Source organism: Apis cerana, linkage group LG3 (assembly GCF_029169275.1).
Source record: "Apis cerana isolate GH-2021 linkage group LG3, AcerK_1.0, whole genome shotgun sequence".
NCBI lineage: Eukaryota > Metazoa > Arthropoda > Insecta > Hymenoptera > Apidae > Apis > Apis cerana.
In genome coordinates, this window is record NC_083854.1 from 11,722,909 (window position 1) to 11,745,635 (window position 22,727).

Here is a 22,727-nt window from a genome sequence, read left to right on the forward strand (position 1 = left end):
TTTAATGAAAAAATAAAGATTAGTAATATTTAAATTTTTCTTATATTATTATAACGTTAAATAAATTAATTCATAAGTTAGAAGTTATTATAAAATACAAATAGAAATAACAAAAGCATTAAATCTGTCGAAATAACTTCTTTTGTGTCTCAAATATTCGACAATTCGTTAACCGGTTTCGATCGCGTTCCATTTATTCCTTATTTAAATTTAAATTTATCCGTGTGCTTTATAATGAAAATGATAATATGCAGTATTTACTGTTTGAAAAATCATACTTATTTCTCAAAATCTGACAATCAAACAGTATATATAATAAAAAACTATCTCCGTTTCCTTCATAAAATTCGAATTTTTGCATCATGAATGACGTACTTGCATTAAATATAATATTCTTCTCTTCTTTTGACTAACTTTTGGTTAATATTATTTAATATCAACTGTTCCACATCTCGTAACTAATGAAAACATATCGATCAAATATCAGTCCTACTCACTTTACAATGCATATACTATACATATTTAAACTATTACGTCATGCCAATTTTCTATATATATACATACAATGATGTAATATTCAGAACGGACAAAGTATCTTGGAGAAAAAGAACGTATAAATATAACGGACACTGCAAGGATCATCTGTCAACGAATTAATATCGTGAAGTTGAGCGCAAGCCGCGCGATTCGATACATCTATGACGAACTTCGGCATGGAATTTGAAAAAGTGCACTCACCGTCAACTCAGCATTTCGTCCAGCGTCATTCGAGTGTCGCCGATGGAAACTCGTCACGCTCGAGAATATTGTCGACACGATCATACGGCTACGATATTTCACTGATCACTTTTACATCGAATGTCACATTACCAAAAAATCATAAACATCGCGTGAAAAAATTGAAGAGAAAAGATCGTTCGATAGCAGATCGCTGTCACTTTACGATTACACGTTCCTCTTATCGTTATTTTTTAATTTGGACAATTTTATTGATCCGTGATAAAATAATTTATATAATTTAATATTTTTTTAACAGTAACAAATTCACTGATCGAGTACACTTATATCGCTATCTGCGAAACACACCTGACCAATGGCCGAACGATACTGAGCCGGTAGCACTCGCGAATCTCCCACTAGACTTCCACTTCCACCACCCCCTCCCCTTACACACCAGTCGTCAAGTAAGCAACCCTTTTGGAGTTTTTTTTATAAAAAATTCTCAACCGTGTATTTGAAAACAAAATTAATTTGAAATTAATATTTTTATAAATCAATAACACGTTTCTAAATTAATGAGAGCTATTTAACCAATTATTTAATATATTTAAACAGAAATTGAATCACATACAAAGAATAGTAAACGGTTCTTTTTATTTTCTATTTTTTTTTTCACAAATCTATCGCTTAATAAAAAGATTAATGTTGATATTTTCAGAAAATATTCTGAAAATTAACAAAAAAAAAAAAGAAGCAAAGTGAATAACGCGTTAGATGGAACACAAATAACAGGTTAAAGAAAATAAAAGAAGATATACTATGTACATAAAAACAAAATGCGATTTAATACACCGTGAAGAGGTTGTCTAGAAGCAAAATACACCGTGAAAGGGTAAACTATGATAAAACGCATAAAGGAAGGCACATAAACAATATCGAATAGAACAATATCGCTAAAGAAATAATAATTATAATCATGAAGGCGAAAAATACAGATCAGACGTTACGAAATCGTGTTGAATAGGAATAACGTTTTAAAGGGAAGCGAAACTATCCTTACCTCAGTGAAATAAAACGAGGTTTAACGCACCGTGAACAATCGTGCACGAATAGAATATACCTTGAAAGTGTAAAACATGGCAAAACTCGCGTTGCCTGGTAATCACGAGACGTATAAATGCGGCAATAAGTATCAGCGTGCAATTTACTGTCCATTGAATTCGTTTAACGTGTAAACTGCAGGCTGTCGCCGTTGGACCAATCTTCGAAGATGCTCTTTCCACGCGTGTAAAATATCTGTGTGCACGTGTGTACACGACTCACGTAGGGTGATAAAAAAAGGGATGAGCCCACAGATTTTTTTTTTTTTACTTCCTCTCCAATTCTACACATTGATTGATATTCCTCTCTATACTATGTTATATTTTTAATATTATTAAATAACGCCTTCCACAAGAACCTCTTCTTTCTAAGAATATTCTTTTCCTCGTTTCACCGTCGGGTCGCCAGAAAAAAATTTTCGCCCCCCTCTTTTTTTCTTCACCCATCCTGTACGATTTATACGTACACACGCGAACTACTTTCCACGGTATTTGTGATCTTATATATTTAATGACATACTTGATTCTTATTGTATCACGCTCGCTGTTTCCCCAGAGGGTGTACAGATTATGGTAGTGGCACCATTATAAAACCTTCGAGATAGGCAGTTATGAGTCACGCTCACGTGGTGCAGAAGGAAGCATCGTGGTGCGCATATTATAAATGTTAATATTGCTCGTTTATTAGAAACGAGTAAAACGATTGCCTCGTGACCAATAAAATTGCCATTTATGCCGTTCGTATTTCTACGATCCACGTTTTGTTTATTTCATTAAAAAACGAAAGGCGAAAAGGAGAAGAAGAAGAAGAAAAAAAGCGATTAAAACAACCAACCTCCAGACAACCTCCAGGCAATTACGTAACGTACCAACATATTTTCCAGAAGGTCAAGTAACTTTTTAACCATCAATCGACGGATGATTGCACCCTTTGAGGGGGTAATCGCGCGTTATCCCACCTGTGGGCTGCCAATAATGTTGAAAAATCAATCTGACGTGTGCTGAAACGATACTCGAACGAGGGATTAAAGAAAAATTTTTTCTATACCGCCGTCCTATTATCTCGCGATTGATTACTTAAAAATTACTCGTTGCTTATTTTTAGTGAACAGCACGCGGATGATCCATGTGTAAAAATATCAGATTGTTTGCGGGGGAAAACTGCGCTTGATTTTATTACATTTTACGTGGAATGATCGAATTTTTTTTTTAAACAAATTCTTCCTTATGAAGGATTTTTTTTTCGAAGAAATGGAACAGGCGTGCATCGTTAATCGTCGATAGAGGGCGAGGATGATGGATGGATAATTGTTTCGATGCGAGATGCGAATAGAGAGCAAAATAAATGCGAATTCTAACGGTTTATCGATACGAATATACCGTTTGCCCGTTTATTATTACGTCTCTTCGCATCTCTCTCAGATCGCACGAAAGCGTTCGAAAGGATTTACATTTTTCGAATTGCGCGTATTTCAATTTCATCCGTTCTTTGTTTCTTCCACGGGATTGTTATTGTCGTTGTTTTTATATGTAAATGAAATTGTACCTCGTTTTATCAGTTTTTCACCAAGTAATTTGATGACGTAGCAAGGCAACGCTGGCTAATGTTGCTAATGCTCGTTGCTCTCGACCATCTTTTTCGAGAACCTCAAACCAACCGACATAATGATGACCTGAATTCCAACAAGAATTCGTGTCTCCGTTTTTCGCGAGGCGCGGAACTATCAACTTGCGCGTGCAACTTTTAACTTTAATTGGATCGGTTGAATTACGAGCTACTCGAATTTAATACTATTAATTGAGAAGAATGAAAAAATGAAGAGAATTTCAAGAATTTCGATGTTGAATTATTCACGGGTATCATTCATCATCGCGATTAATATCAAGAGAATTTAATGGTCAATTTAGAAATGAATTAAGATATTTTAGAAAATTATATATCATATATTACATATTATACAAGATTAAGATATTTTAAAAAATTTAGAAATGAATTAAAATATTTTAAAAAATTTAGAAGTGAATTAAGATATTTTAAAAAATTTAGAAATGAATTAAAATATTTTAGAAAATTATATATATTATATATTATAGAAGATTAAGATATTTTAAAAAATTTAGAAATGAATTAAAATATTTTAGAAAATTTAGAAATGAATTAAAGTATTTTAAAAATTATATATTATATATTATATATTATACAAGATTAAGATATTTTAAAAAATTTAGAAATGAATTAAAATATTTTAGAAAATTATATATATTATATATTATAGAAGATTAAGATATTTTAAAAAATTTAGAAATGAATTAAGATATTTTAAAAAATTTAGAAATGAATTAAGATATTTTAAAAAATTTAGAAATGAATTAAGATATTTTAAAAAATTTAGAAGTGAATTAAGATATTTTAAAAAATTTAGAAGTGAATTAAGATATTTTAAAAAATTTAGAAGTGAATTAAGATATTTTAAAAAATTTAAAAATTAATTAAAATATTTTAAAAATTTAGAAATGAATTAAGATATTTTAAAAAATTTAGAAATGAATTAAGATATTTTAAAAATTTAAAAATTAATTAAAATATTTTAAAAAATTTAGAAATGAATTAAAATATTTTAGAAAATTATATATTATATATTATAGAAGATTAAGATATTTTAAAAAATTTAGAAATGAATCGAGATATTTTAGAAAATTATATATTATATATTATAAAAGATTAAGATTTTATTTTAAAAATTTAGAAATGAATTAAAATATTTTAGAAAATTATATATTATAGAAGATTAAGATATTTTAAAAAATTTAGAAATGAATTAAAATATTTTAGAAAATTATATATTAAATTATATAGAAGATTAAGATATTTTAAAAAATTTAAAAATGAATCGAGATATTTTAAAAAATTTAAAAATGAATCGAGATATTTTAGAAAATTATATACCATATAATATATATTACGGAAAGTTAAGATATTTTAAAAAATTTTTCAGTTTGATTGTCGATTGGATACGTTTCGTTGTAAGTCAGTGATACAAGAGGATTTTTGCACTCTCGTGTTTCAAAAAGAATAACAAGAATTTTAATTGAGAAAAAAAATGAAAAGAATTTTAAGAATTTCGATGTTGAATTATTCACGGATACTTAATATTATAATAATTTGAAGAACATTTAATATAGAAACGAATTAAAATAATTTAAAAAATTTTCGATTTCATTTAAATTGTCGATTGGATATATTTCCAGAAGTGACACAAGATTTTTGCATTCTCATCCTATTTCCAAAAAGAAGAACAGAAGAATGAAACATTCTTACAAGTTTTGCAACTTGTTGCAAAATCTCTAATTAAGAAGAAAAAGTGAAGAGAATTTCACGAATTTCGATGTTGAATTATTCATAGATATTCATCACGATTAATAATTCGAAGAACACTTGATAACCAATATCGAAACGAATTAATATATTTTTAAAAATTTTCGATTTCAATTCGATTGGATATATTTCCTTGCAAAATCATAGATTTTTGCAATCTCCTCCTATTCCAAAAACAAAAACAAAAGAACGAAGCATTCTTACAGATATTTATCACGATACAGAGGATATTTTTCGATCGAATATATTTCCTTCTAAATCACCACATCTTTTCCACTCTCCTCCTGTTCCAAAAACAAGAACAAAGGAAACGAAACGTTCTTGCGAGAATCTATTGTGACGTAACACGACTTCCTGACCCACTAGTCCCATGCCGTTGTCCGCATGGTAAGGTAGATCATCATTGTCGTAGAATAAAACGACAGTATCGAGCTACTTCTACCGTTCCGCCATCGTTACTACGGTACGGATGGCAAACTCCCGCCTCGATAATAACGATCTACGCTTTTTGAATTCTGGACGTGGCACAGTGTGCCTCGGAATTGCACGTTTCTGCGGGACTAACGATATAAAAGGCTCATTATTCGTAACGAGCAAATAAACCATTTCCTTTGCGGAGGATCTCTTCAAAAATTGTATAATAATAATAATAATAATATAAGCAGGATCGTGCATTATCCACGATGATGTTCCATGTTTCTATTTCGAAATTTCGTGGTGTAAACGTTACGATAGATGAAACGATTAAGTTATATCGCTGGTGTATCGATCGATTATATTTTTCAAACTGGATTACATCAAAATACTGGTTATTAAGACGATGAGCCTTTGTCGTTTGTTCCTTTTTCATCAATTTATAATTTTCTCCTCGAAACTCCTTCGATTCTCTTCAACACGTTTACGATTGTGAGTATTAATCTGAAATTGAAATATCCGATAATTCGATCGAATAAAATTTATCGTTATTAAAAGGGATAAGTGATTTTTTTTTTCTTTGCGATTGAAATAATCGGGGGTACATTGTTACTCGATATTTTTATTCAATACGTCAGAAGATTGTAGGAAGTCTACGCCGCTTCCTGAGGAATACGGTCACGAGAAATTGTGGTTTTCGAAAAAAAAAAAAGAGAAAAAACTCGATGAAACCACAAGCCGCACGGATTGCCCTTGATAACCGGCTAAATGTATTTCAGTGAAATACTTTCCATTAATGATTTCACTTAAAAGGGGCAATAAAACGTTCTGTCCGTGGGAAATATTTGCTCGATGAAACGAATCACGTTTCTAGGACATTCGTAACGATTCTGCCTCTCTTCGACGCAGAAAGATTAAGAAATCATAGAAAAAAAAAATCGTATCTTTCGCATTGACATCCTTCTTCATTCTATAAATATACGAACACCGCAACGACGAAGAAATTTTATTCGCGTTATTCTTTGCATCTCTTTACAATTATCGAAACGCGACTTCTATGGCATTTCAATGGACACGGCGACGAGTGGAATACAGAAGCGCGGAAGATCAACTCAGTGTAAGGATGCGCACGCGCTCTTTCTTCGTCGATACGGATACTCGCATGAATCAGCGACCGATTACTCGTAATGCCGTTAATAACGCACGGTTTTCCTCGTGGGCGGTTTCCTTCCCCGAATAATCGAGGCAGAAAGTCGAATACTTTTGATAGCGGAACTGGTTACACCGAATTTTAATGTAATTTTAATAATTTCATCGTCGAAGATATCCCTCTCCACGGAGTTCAATGACCGACGATGAATTTTCGGAAAATCAGCTGATTCGAGTCGACGGATTACAAAGTGATTACGTGTGATGGTATAAAAGGCATACTTATGAATTCACCTTCTATCTTCGTAACAATGTGCGAAGACACGATCGAATGGTTCGTCATCGAGGCATTAGACGGTGTCGATATTCCCGTGCCGTGCGACCGGAACAATGAAGACGCAGCGAGTACAATGCGAGTCACGGCGATCACGTTGGCCGCGCATGGATGTGTTTCAGGCTCGATGACACAAAGACGAAAAGGCGGAAACATCGGAGACGGATGATAAGAGAGAAAGAAGAAGGAACGAATAAGGAGGAAGAAGGGAGAATAGGAAAAAGATGAAACAAACGAACAAAGCAGAGGGTAGTGCGCGCATGATTTACGTACACGAGCAATAGACTGTATAATTTATCGATCGAAAGCGCATGCGCCGCTGCCTGCGCATACACGATTATGCATGCGCGACTGCCGAACAGTGCACGAGTACACGTCGCGCAATCGATCACTGTCCACCTCGTTCGATGACGTTAATGAGGTTGATCGGTATTTAACGATACTTTTAGCCTCTTGGCCATTGCAGCCGATTATATGCGTCGTTTGTTTATGCAATGGAGAACCGATCCAGCCACGGATTAAGACGTTGCGCGTGAACATTCGTGAGTATAGAAAAGATGGAGACGAAAATTAACGAATTTTTCGTCGAACATATTTTTGCGAGTGGATATTGCGATCAAATCGAAGAGAAAGTAAAAATTAATACTCTCAATTTCGGTTAATGCGCTCAAATAAATTCCCATCGTTGACAGGAAATTCTGCCGACCGAGGACACTCATTGGCTACAAGGCGCAACGAGTTTAAACGATTGGCCAACCTGTCGTGTAATGAATCGTGCACGATTTTCGTTATCCCGTGAAAATAAGACGTGCGTGTGCAAACGAGGCATCGAAAAGAACGGGAAAAGGAATCCACAATCGATCAACGTCGTTCCACATGATCGTGCGGATGAACATGATTGGCAGAATACACAAGTCCACGGACAGTAGCCGTGGCTCGAAGCGTGCATCAGGGAGGAATAATCTGTTTACAGGAAAAGAAAGATGGCGCGGCGTGAACTTTCGCACGGAAGTGACTGCTGAACGACAGACGTCCCGTTTATTAGCTCGCCTCGACGACACGACGCAAGAAATAATTGAAGCGATCATAAATTCCTCGGCTCGCCACTGAATTATACCACTTTGCATCTAGTTAAGACCGCCGCGTACATCGGTGTGCGCCATGCAAATAATTCACGTTTGTCGCGAACCTTTCGAACGATTAGTAGACACACGCGATCTGTGCATAGCCATGAAGTGTCGTTAGGATTCGACGAGCGGATATTATCTCGTGAACAACTTCACGCTTATTTTATTTTCATCTTTTTGGGCGTTCTCTTTTCACTTGTACTCGAAGAATTCGAGTCAGTTTTCAGAATGATTTACATCGATGATCGTAACGTAGTTTGCTCTTGACGAAGTAGCTCAAGGTCGGTTGAAATAAACAACGACAAAATCGTAATTACTTGTTTCTGCAATAAAGGATTATAACGTTATATAATTGTCGTTTGTCAATTCGCTAAAATTAAGAGTAAAAGTAAGAATAATTCGTGGAGAAGGAAGAGAGTGGAATCAGTGGAATGAATCTTAGACTCGGAATTTGCAACGAGGTGCATACATATCTTCGCCTATGGTTAAGCTATGCGTCCACCCACGACTCGCAACGAGCTGCGCGATAATAAAGCTTCCGGTCTGGTCGTGGCAGCCGCAGGGACAGAAAACAAAACGTCAGGGGAAGAGAAGAAAATTATTATTCCTTTGCCGCACGGCGCGTGTACAGAGCGGGATACACGAACCGGATGCAACGTGTTTGATTTACACTCGCGCAATACGCACGCCCCAACACTCGCTTCGTGTGTACCTAAGATGCACCCTTAATTGTGATTTGATCGATGATATAATTTTTCAATTTAATGAAAAGTTATGCAAATGATCGCGCTATCTTATTTATTGGGTCAAGTTCACCACTTGTTGATCACTGTGTTATACCTATTATTATCGTTATCGTTTTGTTGCAGCGGATTCGCCATAAATTTAATTTCTTTTAGGAGGGAGGGGGAGGAGGGGATTCAAATTAACGAACGAATATAAATATATCGATGTTTGTGAAAGCGATCTGAACAAAAATTTTTTAAAAATTTAAAATTTATCGCGGAAACATTTTTCCATGAAATAGATACAGTAAAAGTATCTATATATGGATACGGATGTCGTAAAAAATTTAATACGACACGAAATTAATGTTAAAATGTTAACCTACGTTGAAACTCGGTTGCGAACCAATGTTGGAGCTTTATCTTGTTATTTTAATCAATGATAAACTGATAAGATTGCAATGAGATTGCAACGAGTTGTTTAAAAAAAATTTTCAATTTTTTTTTCCCTATTAATAACGGGTGCAACGATTGATTTTCAATAAACACATTTTAACGATATATGTAAATAACCGTATTCGTATTTAAAATTAATTAATTAATATTTATTTATTTATCTTAAACGCGGTTAATCGTTTTACGAAACAAGATATTGTAATTTCAACTTTAGAGGGATTTTAATTTTCAATTTAAAGAATTTCAATTTAAAGAAATTAATAATAATTTTCAATTTGAAGAAAACAAAAAGTTTTATCGTAATGACGTAACGTGTTCACGGTAAAAGCGAAATCGTAAAGTGTTATTTAAATTACACGTGATGCGGGTAATTTTACGGTTTCTAAGTCACTATTCTATTTCATTGTCGAGGAACTCGAGTAAACGCATCGCATATACAGGTAGCACACCGTTAATCGTTACTTACAAAGTTTCACTTTTTTGTTTCACTTGTATCTTCTTGTGTTTATTATTATCTTAGATGCACTTGCGGCGCGTGTGGAACTTTTTCATTAGCATGTTTCCCACCATGCTTTCTTCCAACGACGAAGTTGTTACGACCGAATAGATAGAACGAGTGCGAAATAACACGCAAGCGTGTTATTCAACGATGAAATAATTAAAAAAACATTAGGCGGAAGAAAAAGTAATGGAATAAATAAAAAAAAATAAATAAATATCGTCAAAATAAATAACGTACCCTGTCATCTTTGATTATTGCTGGCTTAATATCGGCTTCCACGTAGAATATAGAATTCATTTCACGGTGAAACCACATATTTTCTCTTGCACAATTCAACGCCGTATTCCCTTATAAGAGATACCATCGGTTTCATTTTTATTATTTCCTGTTTATTATCGTGCAAAACCTAGTCGCTTTATTATCCGTTGAAGGAAGTTGGAACGTTTCGATGCCACTTGTTTGCGTTCACTAAAAATTACATTTCGTTCAACGTGTCAATTTCGACACGTTCGTTTAAAAACGTTCGTATAAAATCTATGATTCGTAGATCGTAAAACGTACTCGATACAACAACATCGTTTCATCGTTTCAACGATACGAAGGATGATACAGTTTCGTTCGATTGTTGGCAAGAAACGTTTTCTCCATAGAGGGAGTGGGTAGGTTCTTTTCACCGCGGTGGCCCCGTGAAAACTGGAAAGCGAAACGTTAATCGCACACCTCGCTCGTTTCTATGAGTACGCAACGTGTCTTTCCCCTCCCCTCCCCGTAAATTCATTCCCCTTAACTGCTTCGATGGCCCTTCTGGCGGTCAATTAGAGATCCCCTTAAATCGTCGTTCCGTGAAAAGTGACTGTGAAATCAAACCGACCCTGAGCTTCGTTCCAATTAACGACAAACACATCATAGTCACCTTTCCCCCTTTCGTTTCTCTGAAAGTATTTTTTCTTTTTTTATCGCTGAAAGAGCGTTAATCAACCACGGGATTTCAAATTTCTCCTTTTTATTTTTTTTAAATTACCCGTAACGTATTAATTTTAATGTCGGAAATGCGAGGCGAGCGTTTAAACGCTTGGAAAATCGAGCTTAGCTTTTAACGGCGGTAGTGCTTGATCAATTTGTTTTCGTTTTACACTTGTGTATTGGTTTTTAAGTATCATTTATTTCGTGCAAACTTCACAGAATGGGAAGAAAAAAAAACAAATTCTAAAACAAAATTCAGGCGTTAAATTTGTGGAGATACAGTCTATAACCCGTTTGGTAGTCATGTAAATTTTTTGCGTTACGTTATTTAAAAAAAAAAAAATTTTAAATTTCTGTACACAAAAAGAATTTAAATTCCAGTTAGTCTGGATAAGATATATTTAATTAAATTGTCATTTTCATTGAGAAACGTATAATTGCACAATGTCTGCTGGAGCGGAATTATTAACCACAGTGGACCCACATCTTATTCCAGGGTAAGTAGCACAATTTTACATTTCGTCGTATATTAATCAAAAAAAAGAAAAAAAAATTAAATATATACTGTATTTAATCGATTGTATCATCCGTTGTTTAAAAAAAAAGATATATTGCCCAAGAAATTATATTTCAAGTATTTTCACCTCTTCACTTTCATACTCTCCTGTTTCTTTTCACGCATGTTTCTTTGATGAAAATAAAAAAAAGAAAAATTAAACAACCGTTTCAGATATGCCGGCTATTGTCCTCAATATCGGTTCAGATGCGGTGAAACGTACGGAAGTCTAACGCATAAATTGCTTATTGATCCTACAGTAAATCATGCGGAGACGATCATTTTATCGAATCGAATCATCGACGATTACGAGGTATTGTGAAAATTCTTTTTTCCTTTACAACTTGACTTATCACTAATCGTTTATCAATTATCAATGCAATGTACGTAACTGTAGGTACAAAGGCCACCGAAAAGTGACATAGACACGGTAAACGCTAGATACAAGAGGACCGATCCTTTGTACAAGCATCCTTTAACGCCAGGATACGAAGGTGAGTGAGGTAAAAACAAAGTAAAAATAAATCGAGTTTTTTTTATAAAAATCGTTTATTTCAGGCTTTATTCCAAAATTGAAGGCTAGAACTGGGCAAAGGTACACAGTGCTAGCGACGGAAGGGCTTGGCGAATTTGAGCGGCAGCAACTGAAAAATAAAGCAACGCTTAATGAGCTTAAAAAAACAATAGCTATACAAAGTGGACAGGGTGAACCGAGAAATTTAGAAGATCGTTTGGTAAAAAGGATACTTTTGCATCGATGTGAAATTATTAAAAGAAGGAAATATTAATTTTGTAATCTCGTAATACGCACAGCTTATAGAAAGTGAATTTAAGTTACCTATGCTATCGGTCCGTCCTGATTGCGTTGGTGTAATGAGAAATTTATTTTTGGACGAACAATACGAAGCACCCAGGGATCACGCCCCATCCCCTTATTTCATGGACAACGCGAATCCGAAGAAATTCTTTGTCAGTCGTGAGTTTTAAAATTTTATCTATTCGTTATTGACTTGAACTTGTCTTCGAATAATCCCATAGTGTTAAAAATTACGTAAGCGATATAACGTAAGATTCAACTGTTTATCGAAATGTTCAATGAACGATGAAACTTCGTAATTTCGATCTATCAACAAAATAAATTGAGCATACAAAAGATGTCGAATTTATAAAATTAGGTTAACAATAGCACAGATGGATCTTACGGATAGCGAGCAACGAATGCGATATTCCTTAATTCGAGAAAATAAAAGAAGTGAGTACGAAGGGAGTGTTTCGCAATATCGAATTATAAATATTTAATTGCGTGTTTATAGGATATGCGGGCCACATTCCATACGGATATGCACATTTTGGAAAATCAAATATTGCTGCTACCAACAGCGCTCTTTGCGATTTTACATCCGATTATCGTAAGAGGCAAAGTACAGAATGGGCACCGGTGACGATTTCACGGCCTGATCCACCGCTTGTAATCCAACCTACTGCTATATATCACAAACATGTTGGTATGCTTCCAAATTATCTTGGACATGTTCCTGGGGAAACGTTCAGGTAAATAATTATTTTTAAGTAATCATTCCAGTTTCCTTATAAAGCATTTCGGAAAATATAAAAAAATTCAAATAAAACACATTATATATGCTTCAAAATTCCCTTTTATTTATAAATATTAAATGTTATATTTAGATTTGGTAAAACTTTTGGTGCTGACACTAAAGATGCAAAAAGATGGCTTCGTGCTGATTTCTCTCCATAAAATATGATATATAATAAATGAGATAATTCTAAATAACAAATATTTAATAGTACGATAAAAAAATAACAATGGTTTTACTAATTTTATTCGTGATGTAAACTTATGTAAAGTTATGTATTGTATTTGATAATAAAATTGAACAAACAATTTTAATAAAATCTTAGATATATATGGTATGAAATTGTAGTAATGATTACTAATTAAAATTGTTTTCTATCCCAAAAAAGAAACAAAAGAAAATGAATAGAAGTACTATTCACACTATTTTTGAGATTTCCATTTCATTAAAATTTCAGCTGCTTTCTTCAAATTTTCATCTTTCTATAATAAAAAAGAAATCAATTATGAATAAGAAAAACAATTTAATGTCGATATTATTTATTGTATACGAATTAATTCTTACTTTTATAAAACAGTATCGCACATTATCTTCACCTAAATATTTATGTTCGGAACTGTAAAAAGCGGATGGCGGAATTCCTTGAATACCAACGTTTTTCGTCATCCATTTTGTAAAACGATAATCTTTATTCTCATCCGTTTCTTCTTCTAAATTAACTTTGTCTTGTAAAGCTGTCCAATTAGCTATCATAAAGTATCCACCTTCGGGAATTGTTGGAGACATTCCTACATCGCTAAGAAATTTAGCCATATAATCTCGTTTTGATATTAATTCTTTAGCTAAACTAACAAAATAACAATCAGGTTGATCGAATCTTTCTAATTCTTGTTCGAATCCAATAGCTACAGCCTCCTAAAAAATTAAAAAATATAAATTTAAAAATTAAAAAGGATAATTCTAAGAAATTATATCATGATAAATATTCAATTAATAATTCAATAATTACTTGAATTGGTGTATTACACGTGTATATACTATTTTGATGAACAATTTGTAAATTATATAATAAATTTGCTGGACCATAAGCCCATCCTAATTTCCATCCAGTGACACTGAATGTTTTACCAGCAGATCCAATTGTAATTGTACGCTCATACATATCAGGTAATGTTGCTAAAATGTATTTATTATTTAAATAAAATATTTGATAAAAACGATGTATGATACTATTAGATATCTTTACCAATTCTAATATGTTTATATGGTTCATAAACAAGCCATTCATACACTTCATCTGCTACAACAAGAGTATTCCATTTTTTAGCCAAATTAGCAATGAATTGTAATTCATCTAATGTAAAAACTTTTCCCAAAGGATTGTGTGGAGTGTTAACAATTATTCCTTTTGTTTTTTCATTGAAAAGACTTTCTAATTCTTCTTTATCAAATATCCAATCTGCAGAAGAAAGAGGTCCATTTGTGCGTTTCTTTGAAATATAAAATATATTTTGTAAATAAAAAGTTTATACTTAAATTAATAATTTCCATATATTAACCATAATTCCATGTATTAACTTACCGGTTTTAAAGCAATAAATCTTGGAATTCCTCCAGCACACTTAACTATAGGTACATAACAGTCAAAAAAAGGTTCAATAATTATCCACTCATCACCAGGATTAGTATGACCTTGTAATGCAGCATATAATGCTTCATAAGCACCAACAGTTATAAGAATTTCATTATTTGGATCTAAAGTACGGTTTAATAGTTTAGAATATAATTTTGCAACAACATTTACTAAACGTGGATGACCCTAAAATAATATAATCTATTATAAATTTGTTAAATTGATAAATAAAATAATTTTAGAATGAAAAAAATTTATAAATAATATTAATAAATTAGTTAAAATTTATTAATAACATTAAACTTTTCTATAAAGCTAAAATATTTACAAATCCTCTGGTATATTGATTCAAAAGAGGATTTTCACTTGTAGCTGAAGCAGCTAAAGCTTTTGTTACATTTTCTGGAGCATGAAAATCAGGAAATCCTTGTCCTAAATTTACTAAAGGTTTATATTTTAAAGCCAATTGAATATATTCTACCCTAAAATAAAATTAATTTAAAATATATACATATATAAAATTCTTGATATAATACATTACATATTATTTACCATACTGATTTTTCATTGCCCTTTAAACGATCAGGAAGATCAAATTTAGACATCACAACAGATTTTTGAATATTTTTTAATGTGGATAAAGTATATGATATTTTAGAAGTTGTGGAAAAATTAACTTTAATAAACATCTAAAAAACAATTGTGAGTAATGATAGTTATAAACAAATGACAAAACAAATTTAAAAACATGCATTAAATTATGATTTACATAATTATTATAATTTAATATAATTAAATTATATTAATTATTTAAATAATATATATTAGGAATATATATTTTTGAACATATAATAATAATTAGATGATTAATGTTAGAAATTAACATTAATAATCTAAATATAAACACATATAATAATTAATAATATTTAGGATTTCTTACCAATGTATAATATATATTAAGAATTTTATCACTTGCAAATTAGCATGATAATAACATTTTTACGAAATTTTTATCAAAATGGAGTACTTATGCAACAAGTTGTTTATTTAAAAAGTATTAAAAAAATATCTAGATTTATGTAGTAATTTTATTTACTGCTATTGGTAATTCATTTCTAACTAAATAAATAATTATTTGGTTTTTCAATATGTCTATTAAATAATACATTTTAAATACATTTTAAATGGTTATATAAAATTACAATATTGCTATTAGAATTATTAAGTAAAATTAACATATTAATATATTCTTTAAAACATTTTATGAAACAAAATTTTAGATTTTAATACTTACTATATTATAAAATCAATCATATTTTAATTATGTCAAAAAATTTAAATATAATAAAATAATATAAACTTACCAAAAATAAATATAAAAAATTTTCTATTTTCATTTTAAAATCTATTTAAATTATAAATTACAATTCTAATAGTAATAATTTATTGTAGAATAGTTATGTTCGAAAAGCTATCTAGATAGCAAACAATTGAAGATTTTTTTTGAAAGTAGATCAAGGTAATTTGAAAGGTTCATTTGAAACTTAAAGTATGAAGTATACTCCAGCATTATGATATTGTTAAAAATTTAGAATCATATATAATTCAATTGTTGAAATTAATAAAATTAATGAAAATAAAAAGATTCGTTTTTGTTATAGCATATATAAATAATTTCATATATATAATATATGAAGTATGAACTTGGCAAAATCAAAAAATTCAAATTTGAATATATAAATGAAATTTTTTTTCATACAAATTCAAATTAAAATTTAGACTCTTGAGAATAATTAAAAACTATTTTATATTCATTTTAATTTAGCAAATAAATTTTAACATACAATTTATAAACAGATGCCATCTAGCAATGAATAGGTAAAATTAATCACCAAATAACAATCGAAAATTTAAAATTTCTTGGTTTCTATATTAAATTTTTAACTTTTCTAAACTTTTTTAACTTTTAAGAATTCAAATTAAATCTTAAATCCTTGAAAATTACTTGAGATTAATTTCATTCGAATATTATTTTTTTTAAGAAATTATAAAAAAAACATTTAAAATGAATAAACTCTATCTTCTAGCAGTGAAAAAATAGAATTAATTATTAGATGTCAAATGTGGAATTTACAAATGTTTCTATGATTAGTAAACAAAAATAATATTCAAACGAAATTATTTCTAAGAATTTAATTTGAAATCTTAAGAATTAAAAAATTTTATTATTTAATGATTAATTTCTTGTTTTCATCGTTAGATGTCGATTTGTGTCCATAAATTTGTATCAATTTCAAATGTTTTTTATAATATATATAATATATATAATATATGAAACGAAAAATATTATTTAAACGAAATCAATTTTAAGTTATTGTTGAAGATTTGAGATTAAATTTAAGATCTGGAAAAAAAAATTTTAATCTAGAGAAATTTTAATTTTTCGATTTTGATATTTAACGATTTCAATTGATCGAGTTTCAATTTGCTACCGCTAGATGGTTATAGTGTTTCAATATCTGAATTTATAAATGAATTTTAGAGAAATAAATAATTTATTTTTTGAGTATATATATATTATTTGTAGTATTTTTCTATTTAATTATTAAAATAAATAGATTATTTTGTTTAACTATTAGAACGAATAATTTACATGGATATTAAAAATATTTATATGGTTACATAATTATTTTTTTAAATATATAAGATAATAAAATTTGGAAAGTATTAAGAAAATATTGTTAAAAATGACCCAGTCTCAACAAGTGATCGAAGAGTTATATGATTCTTATACAAAAATTGCTGCTAATATTATTGCATACTATGGTACGTACATATATATAAGGTTAATGAATCAAATTAATAATATTTTTAATATTTTTTTAATCGTATTAATTAGTGCATAGCATATTATAAACATTAAACATTAAATCATTAATTTCAATAATATAAAAAAAATTTATTATATTTTATATTTATTTATTATATTGTATTTTTACATTTATAGATGGTAATGAAAGGAACAATAAATTAAAAGAATTAAGAGATATAGTAGAAAATAACTGTATTCAAAATAAAAAATTAAAATCAACAGAGATCATAAAAAAAAGATTATTAAATTTATACAATGATGATATTGATGATAATTTTGAGCATAATATCGAATCTATCATGAATGTAAGTATATAATATAGAAAATTATAAAATGTATGTTAAATTATATGGAAAAAATAATATATATTTAAAAAAAATTAGGAATATAAACAAGCCATAACTGAAATTGATAAAAATGTGGCAAATGATAATAACCTAAAGGAATTTGATAAACAAGTAGAAGCACTATTAGGTACATTTAAAATCATAATAATAAAAAAATATGAAATACTTTGTATTACATGTAACTGATTTGATATTTGACAATAATATTTATATTTCAGATAAAGTAGTACAGAAAGAAAGTAATGCGGATGAAGAACTACAACTTACAGGAGGCTATATAAATACAATTGATCCAATTTCTAAAAAAAGAATTGTAGATCCTGTGAAGAATACTATATGTGGTCATACTTATGACAGGGAAAGTATCACGCAATTATTGAAACTTAATAAAAAAACAAGGTAAATATTTTATTAATAGAATTCATTTCATGTCTGATCATTTTAATTATGTATTGTATTTGCAGATGTCCCGTTATAGGCTGCAAAAGTATAGAATTTGTAACGCTTAAACATCTTCGTATAGACATTTTAACAAAAACATATCTCGAAAAAAACCCAGAATAAATATTTGCGACAAATTTTAAATCAAACGTTCAAATAATATAATATTTTATAACATATATATCGATTAAATAGAATATATATAGTTTAATATCTACACATCATCAAAATAAAAATAAAAATTTTTTGTGATGTTTCTGTACCTGAATACAACGCGTGAGTTATCCTTACACGTTACAATTGTAAATATATTTATATTAATTTTATTAAAAATTGTAAAACATTAGTTCCGTTCCAATTGTTTTTAAGAATTTATTTTAAGGATTTGAAAAGGAGTTTAAAAATATATTTCTTAAAATTATATATAAATATATATAATTGTATGTAATTATATATAAAAATTATACTTAGACATAGTATATAAAACTATATTTCCTATTAAATAAAATTAGCATATAATTTATGTTTGTACTATTATTTAAAAAAAGAAAGAATATCTTTCTTCTTGATTTTTTTGATGAAATTTGTATAAATTTTACAATATACAACATTGTATAGAATATAAATAAAATATTAAAAGCGAAACAACTTCAAGTTATTATATATTTGTTTGTCTGTAATTTGCATCTTGTAATATTATCAGTCTCTATGATGTCAACGATTAGGCTATGTTTATAATTACGTTTTTATCCACGGTATTAATTCTTTCTCGTGGGAAAGCTCGTCGTATCGTTGACGGAGTCAATGTGGATGGAAGCAATTGGGATCCATTTCTATTGATATCGAAAGATTTGTACGAATCACCGAATTACGATATAACACATTGGGTACGGCAATTGCATCTACAGCAATGCGCTTTTGTAGAAATCGGAGAAGGATTTTGTGCTGTAAGCAGAAAGTATTTCGTGCAAAATACTTTCTTTCTTGCAAACAATTTAATTGAACATACGTATATATACATATATATACATATATCTCGTATATAAATACAAACGCAAAATACAAACGAATTTTAATAACTGTGCGATAATTTCGAAAGAAAGAAACAAAAAAACATTTTTTTAACAAAGCTTAAACCTTCGTGCAATACAAATTCTATTTAATATTTAGTTGTTCGTCGAATTACGTAGCATACCTTCCGAATCGAAAGTTCTGGATAGCTCTGAGGTTGGTGAATTTTTTCTTGGCAACTGTCCTTGTTTGACTCTTCACACTTGGGAGTTGTGCTCACCTGAATTGACGAAACTAAGGAAAACGGACTGCACTTTTAACGAAGCTACTCCATATTCAAACACAAGTGCCAGAGTTCACAGACGATTATGCGATATAACTTCACTCGTCGAGAATGCTTCATCTTGCGACTGTTCCATTCCGATAGCAGGTCAAGGATTGTACAAGACAAAAGGTTTTGTAATATATCTTCTTTTTTTTTATCATATGATAAAAATGATTAGAGACAAGTATTTGCAAAAAAAAAAAAAAAAGAAACACACGTGTATATAACGTGTATACACGTGAATGGAAAATTTAAACGATTATTATAAAGATAACTTTTAGGATTTCCAACATGTTTTTTGAATCCTCTACCCGAAAGTCTTTGTTCCCCACGCGGGGTTTGCGGCATTGCTCAATGTACAGCGAGCACGATCAAAGGAATACACACATCTCAATGTGACCCAAATTGCCATCAGAGACAACCGGTAATATTATTCCGTTTCGGGCGTTAAATAATAGCGGCTTGAGATAATTAAATTCAATTTGCATCATTTCTCTCAATCGTTTCGAACTTAACTTCAAGAAATTAATTACTTTTTTAGTTTTGCGAGGAAATCGGCCCTTCGACCTCAGTCCCGGCAGAAATTAACTCCTTATGGTCACGGTGGTCGACACCAAAATGCAACAACAGTTGCGGTAGAGGATTCATGGTAGAAATTGCATCATGCCAAGATCAAGTAACGTAAATAAGAATTGAAGCTGAACAATAATAAATAACATGATAAATAACAATTGCAATATGAATGTTTCGTACGAAATATAATATTTATCTGAAATTATAACATTACCAGAGGAAAACCAGCCATAGACTGCATCGGGCCAGGATCGTTTTGGTGAGCCTACGCTCCTTTCAGGAAGTTCCCTCCAATTCCTTGACCATGACGAAAGGTGTGAACTTTTCTAGCTGCCCGGATACCTTCGTTAAATGTTATTGCGAAGTAAACACCGTTGATGGAATTATGAGAGCGACCAGACTCACAGAACCTTGCATTTCTATCGAAGGGTGTATCGCAAGTAACTCTGGAACATTCACTTTTGAAGGAGAACTCGATCCTGGTAACAACATAGACTTGGACGATGTTTATGAGAATGATGATCGTGAAAGGTTCGAAGGTACAAACAATCGATTTATACGAGTTAATTAAATTACATATATATATATATATTTTTCGTCCATTCTCTTTTCTCCTTTTCTTCCGTCATTCTAGATTCTTTCCCCAGTAATGACGCAACGCAAATTGCCCACTATCTCGGTATACATATCATTTTTCAGACACGTTGTGTTACTCAGACTCGGTGCGAATGCCGCGACGTAATCTTCTGCAAGTTCGCGGCGTGGAGCAGGAGGACGACTACGTGGTACGCGAAAATAGAGTCGAGAACAACAAGTTTAAAGACGACCGCGGTTATCGTTCCGTTCTGAGAAGGCGGTCAGGCGACGAGGCCAACTACAGAAACCAAGACGAGGAGGAGGACTTGGAGGACGAGGATGAGGACGGGGACGATGAGAAAAGAGTTTTTTTCGCCGTTGCAAGGCCCGATGATGACGACGACGACGACGACGACGACGAGGACACGGTGAACGAAACGGAGGAACCACTCGGCGATTACGGTTAGTACTTAGGCGTAAATCCTTTGCTGGCTTTTCTAGATCGGGTTCAGAGACTCCGCGAAGGGTCGCCGGATTGAAGAGGCAAGGTCCGATTACGCGGCGATTGCGTTCGAGGGTAAGCCAGAGGTCGACGAACTGCAGAGGAATGGGCATGTGCAGATCAGGGCCGCAGCTGATGATGAGGAGTGTGAGGACGAAGTCACGGAAATACTGCAATATTACGATTATGGTGAGAAAATGTCAGCGGGAGAAGAATAACCTTGAGAAATTCTTACCTTCGTCGCATAAGATACATGTACATGTATCTTATAATTTTTACCAATTTTTTAATTGTTAAGATACACGTTTGGAGAAGGGAAATATTATATAACTAGGGAATTAATAATAATTAAAGAAATAAGATGGAGATTAATTATATTTTTATCGTTAAGCGAGATTGTTTAATATAATCTAATATCGTCACGTTATATTTTTTCCAGAATCTACCGCCGGAACTATACAAATTGGGCTCGCCTTGGAACTTGTTGCATTGAGTATCTTATTCTGGCTCCTTGAATTTTAAATGGACAAGTGAGGATGGATTGAATCCGCATAATTGAGATTGAGTGTGATGATATTTCAGCTTGATCAAATATAAAAATAAAGAAATTTTGGAATTGATGTACAATTAATTTTATTTTACTCTAATAAATTTGTATTTAAAGGATAATAACGTGAATATTGGATATAGCAATAGAATCATAGAGAATGAATTAAAATGATATATGATGATATTAAGACAGGAGCCTTTGACTCCTTTGAATAGTATAGTGTGTAAATCTATAGTTTAATTTTCTGCATCGCATCTTTTCAACCATGAATCAGTTAATTATAATATTTACTTGTTACTAAATTCCTGCAGTTATTTAAAAGCCTGTTTATAGTCACTTTCACTAGTAATTTAAATTAGAGAAAGTACCTCTTTTAACTTATCTTAAAATCGGTTTCTTTTCAATTCTTTTTATCTCTCATCTAAATTTTCATATTATTTCACATCATTCTTATATTTACAACGTTTTTGATAACTTTATTATATTCAATAACAAAATTATGCAAAAGCCAAGCTTCCAAGTGCATGGAATCCATTTGGTTTCTAAAAAAAAAAAAAAAAAAAAAGTGTTAATCGTATTTATTAATGTTAAAATTTTCGTAAAATTTGATTAATTTAATTTGATTGAATATATTATCTTAGAATATTTGTCTATAGCGTGAAATTTGCGTACGTATACTTATACATCGAAACAAAAATCTAGAACAGGCGATAAAATTGAAATGAGATTTGAGAAAGCGATAAACGAAATGTGATGTGCTCTTCTCACGAACATACGTAAAAACTTTATTGTCTCCTTGACATCTATATTTATGTACGAAAGAATTTATCAATTTACAAACAAATTTTTACATAACGTTATTTCATCAATTGTTATTTGA

At 30.9% G+C, this 22,727-nt stretch overlaps 5 protein-coding genes across 13 annotated transcripts in view; 3 read left to right on the forward strand and 2 right to left on the reverse strand.

Annotated features, from left to right (window-relative positions):
• LOC108001899 (protein kinase 4) overlaps nt 1-10,282 on the reverse strand; it is a 39,778-nt gene extending 29,496 nt beyond the window's left edge. The window contains exon 1 of one of the 2 annotated variants that reach the window (XM_017063206.2): nt 10,141-10,282. In XM_017063206.2, the coding sequence (XP_016918695.2) occupies nt 10,141-10,218 (78 nt within the window). In that variant the 5' untranslated portion in view covers nt 10,219-10,282. Of the gene's footprint in view, nt 1-738; nt 1,069-10,140 lie in introns of those variants that run through there. The other variant, XM_017063205.3, reaches the window with a different exon arrangement.
• A 938-nt stretch (nt 10,283-11,220) lies between these two features.
• On the forward strand, nt 11,221-13,359 carry LOC108001901 (CIMIP2 protein CG18335-like). Its single transcript, XM_017063214.3, has 7 exons — nt 11,221-11,363; nt 11,597-11,735; nt 11,820-11,916; nt 11,981-12,156; nt 12,236-12,398; nt 12,736-12,973; nt 13,109-13,359. The coding sequence occupies exons 1-7, from the start codon at nt 11,311-11,313 to the stop codon at nt 13,176-13,178; spliced, it is 936 nt and encodes a 311-aa protein (XP_016918703.1). The 5' UTR covers nt 11,221-11,310; the 3' UTR covers nt 13,179-13,359.
• LOC108001900 (kynurenine aminotransferase) lies at nt 13,060-19,646 on the reverse strand. Of its 3 annotated transcripts, none has more exons than XM_062073000.1 (8): nt 19,506-19,646; nt 15,203-15,339; nt 14,979-15,132; nt 14,600-14,836; nt 14,264-14,507; nt 14,027-14,193; nt 13,582-13,932; nt 13,060-13,499 (listed from the first exon to the last, which is right to left on the reverse strand). In XM_062073000.1, exons 2-8 carry the CDS (start codon nt 15,337-15,339, stop codon nt 13,440-13,442), a joined length of 1,350 nt encoding a protein of 449 aa, XP_061928984.1. In that variant the 5' UTR covers nt 19,506-19,646; the 3' UTR covers nt 13,060-13,439. The 3 variants fall into 3 exon arrangements, with proteins under 3 accessions (XP_061928984.1, XP_061928982.1, XP_016918702.1); XM_062072998.1 differs by lacking the exon at nt 19,506-19,646 and adding an exon at nt 16,015-16,062; XM_017063213.3 differs by lacking the exon at nt 19,506-19,646 and adding an exon at nt 15,591-15,734.
• LOC108001878 (E3 SUMO-protein ligase NSE2) lies at nt 17,131-18,955 on the forward strand. Its single transcript, XM_017063151.3, has 5 exons — nt 17,131-17,476; nt 17,658-17,827; nt 17,906-17,996; nt 18,088-18,268; nt 18,334-18,955. The coding sequence occupies exons 1-5, from the start codon at nt 17,398-17,400 to the stop codon at nt 18,431-18,433; spliced, it is 621 nt and encodes a 206-aa protein (XP_016918640.1). The 5' UTR covers nt 17,131-17,397; the 3' UTR covers nt 18,434-18,955.
• On the forward strand, nt 19,637-21,917 carry LOC108001890 (structural maintenance of chromosomes protein 6-like). Of its 6 annotated transcripts, none has more exons than XM_062073012.1 (6): nt 19,637-19,775; nt 19,928-20,322; nt 20,437-20,758; nt 20,919-21,223; nt 21,297-21,486; nt 21,737-21,917. In XM_062073012.1, the coding sequence occupies exons 2-6, from the start codon at nt 20,293-20,295 to the stop codon at nt 21,817-21,819; spliced, it is 930 nt and encodes a 309-aa protein (XP_061928996.1). In that variant the 5' UTR covers nt 19,637-19,775; nt 19,928-20,292; the 3' UTR covers nt 21,820-21,917. The 6 variants fall into 6 exon arrangements, with proteins under 6 accessions (XP_061928996.1, XP_061928998.1, XP_061928994.1 ...); XM_062073014.1 differs by lacking the exon at nt 19,637-19,775 and having other exon boundaries at nt 19,825-20,327; nt 20,437-20,478; nt 20,550-20,758; XM_062073010.1 differs by lacking the exon at nt 19,637-19,775 and having other exon boundaries at nt 19,825-20,070; nt 20,188-20,322.
• The last annotated feature ends 810 nt before the right edge of the window (nt 21,918-22,727 follow it).

What these genes read in the sequence shown, in the direction of transcription:
- LOC108001901 (XM_017063214.3), top strand. Translation starts at nt 11,311, where the DNA reads ATGTCTGCTGGAGCGGAATTATTAACCACAGTGGACCCACATCTTATT. An exon ending in GAATCATCGACGATTACGAG is followed by an intron (nt 11,736 to 11,819) that starts GTATTGTGAAAA and finishes ACGTAACTGTAG; the next exon opens with GTACAAAGGCCACCGAAAAG. An exon ending in TTTAACGCCAGGATACGAAG is followed by an intron (nt 11,917 to 11,980) that starts GTGAGTGAGGTA and finishes CGTTTATTTCAG; the next exon opens with GCTTTATTCCAAAATTGAAG.
- LOC108001900 (XM_062072998.1), bottom strand. Translation starts at nt 16,047, where the DNA reads ATGAAAATAGAAAATTTTTTATATTTATTTTTG. An exon ending in ATTTTTTATATTTATTTTTG is followed by an intron (nt 15,340 to 16,014) that starts GTAAGTTTATAT and finishes ATTGTTTTTTAG; the next exon opens with ATGTTTATTAAAGTTAATTT. An exon ending in TGCGATACTGTTTTATAAAA is followed by an intron (nt 13,500 to 13,581) that starts GTAAGAATTAAT and finishes TTTTTATTATAG; the next exon opens with AAAGATGAAAATTTGAAGAA.
- LOC108001878 (XM_017063151.3), top strand. Translation starts at nt 17,398, where the DNA reads ATGACCCAGTCTCAACAAGTGATCGAAGAGTTATATGATTCTTATACA. An exon ending in ATATCGAATCTATCATGAAT is followed by an intron (nt 17,828 to 17,905) that starts GTAAGTATATAA and finishes AAAAAAAATTAG; the next exon opens with GAATATAAACAAGCCATAAC. An exon ending in AAACTTAATAAAAAAACAAG is followed by an intron (nt 18,269 to 18,333) that starts GTAAATATTTTA and finishes TTGTATTTGCAG; the next exon opens with ATGTCCCGTTATAGGCTGCA.
- LOC108001890 (XM_062073012.1), top strand. Translation starts at nt 20,293, where the DNA reads ATGGTAGAAATTGCATCATGCCAAGATCAA. An exon ending in TGATCGTGAAAGGTTCGAAG is followed by an intron (nt 20,759 to 20,918) that starts GTACAAACAATC and finishes ATCATTTTTCAG; the next exon opens with ACACGTTGTGTTACTCAGAC. An exon ending in ACGACGACGACGAGGACACG is followed by an intron (nt 21,224 to 21,296) that starts GTGAACGAAACG and finishes TGGCTTTTCTAG; the next exon opens with ATCGGGTTCAGAGACTCCGC.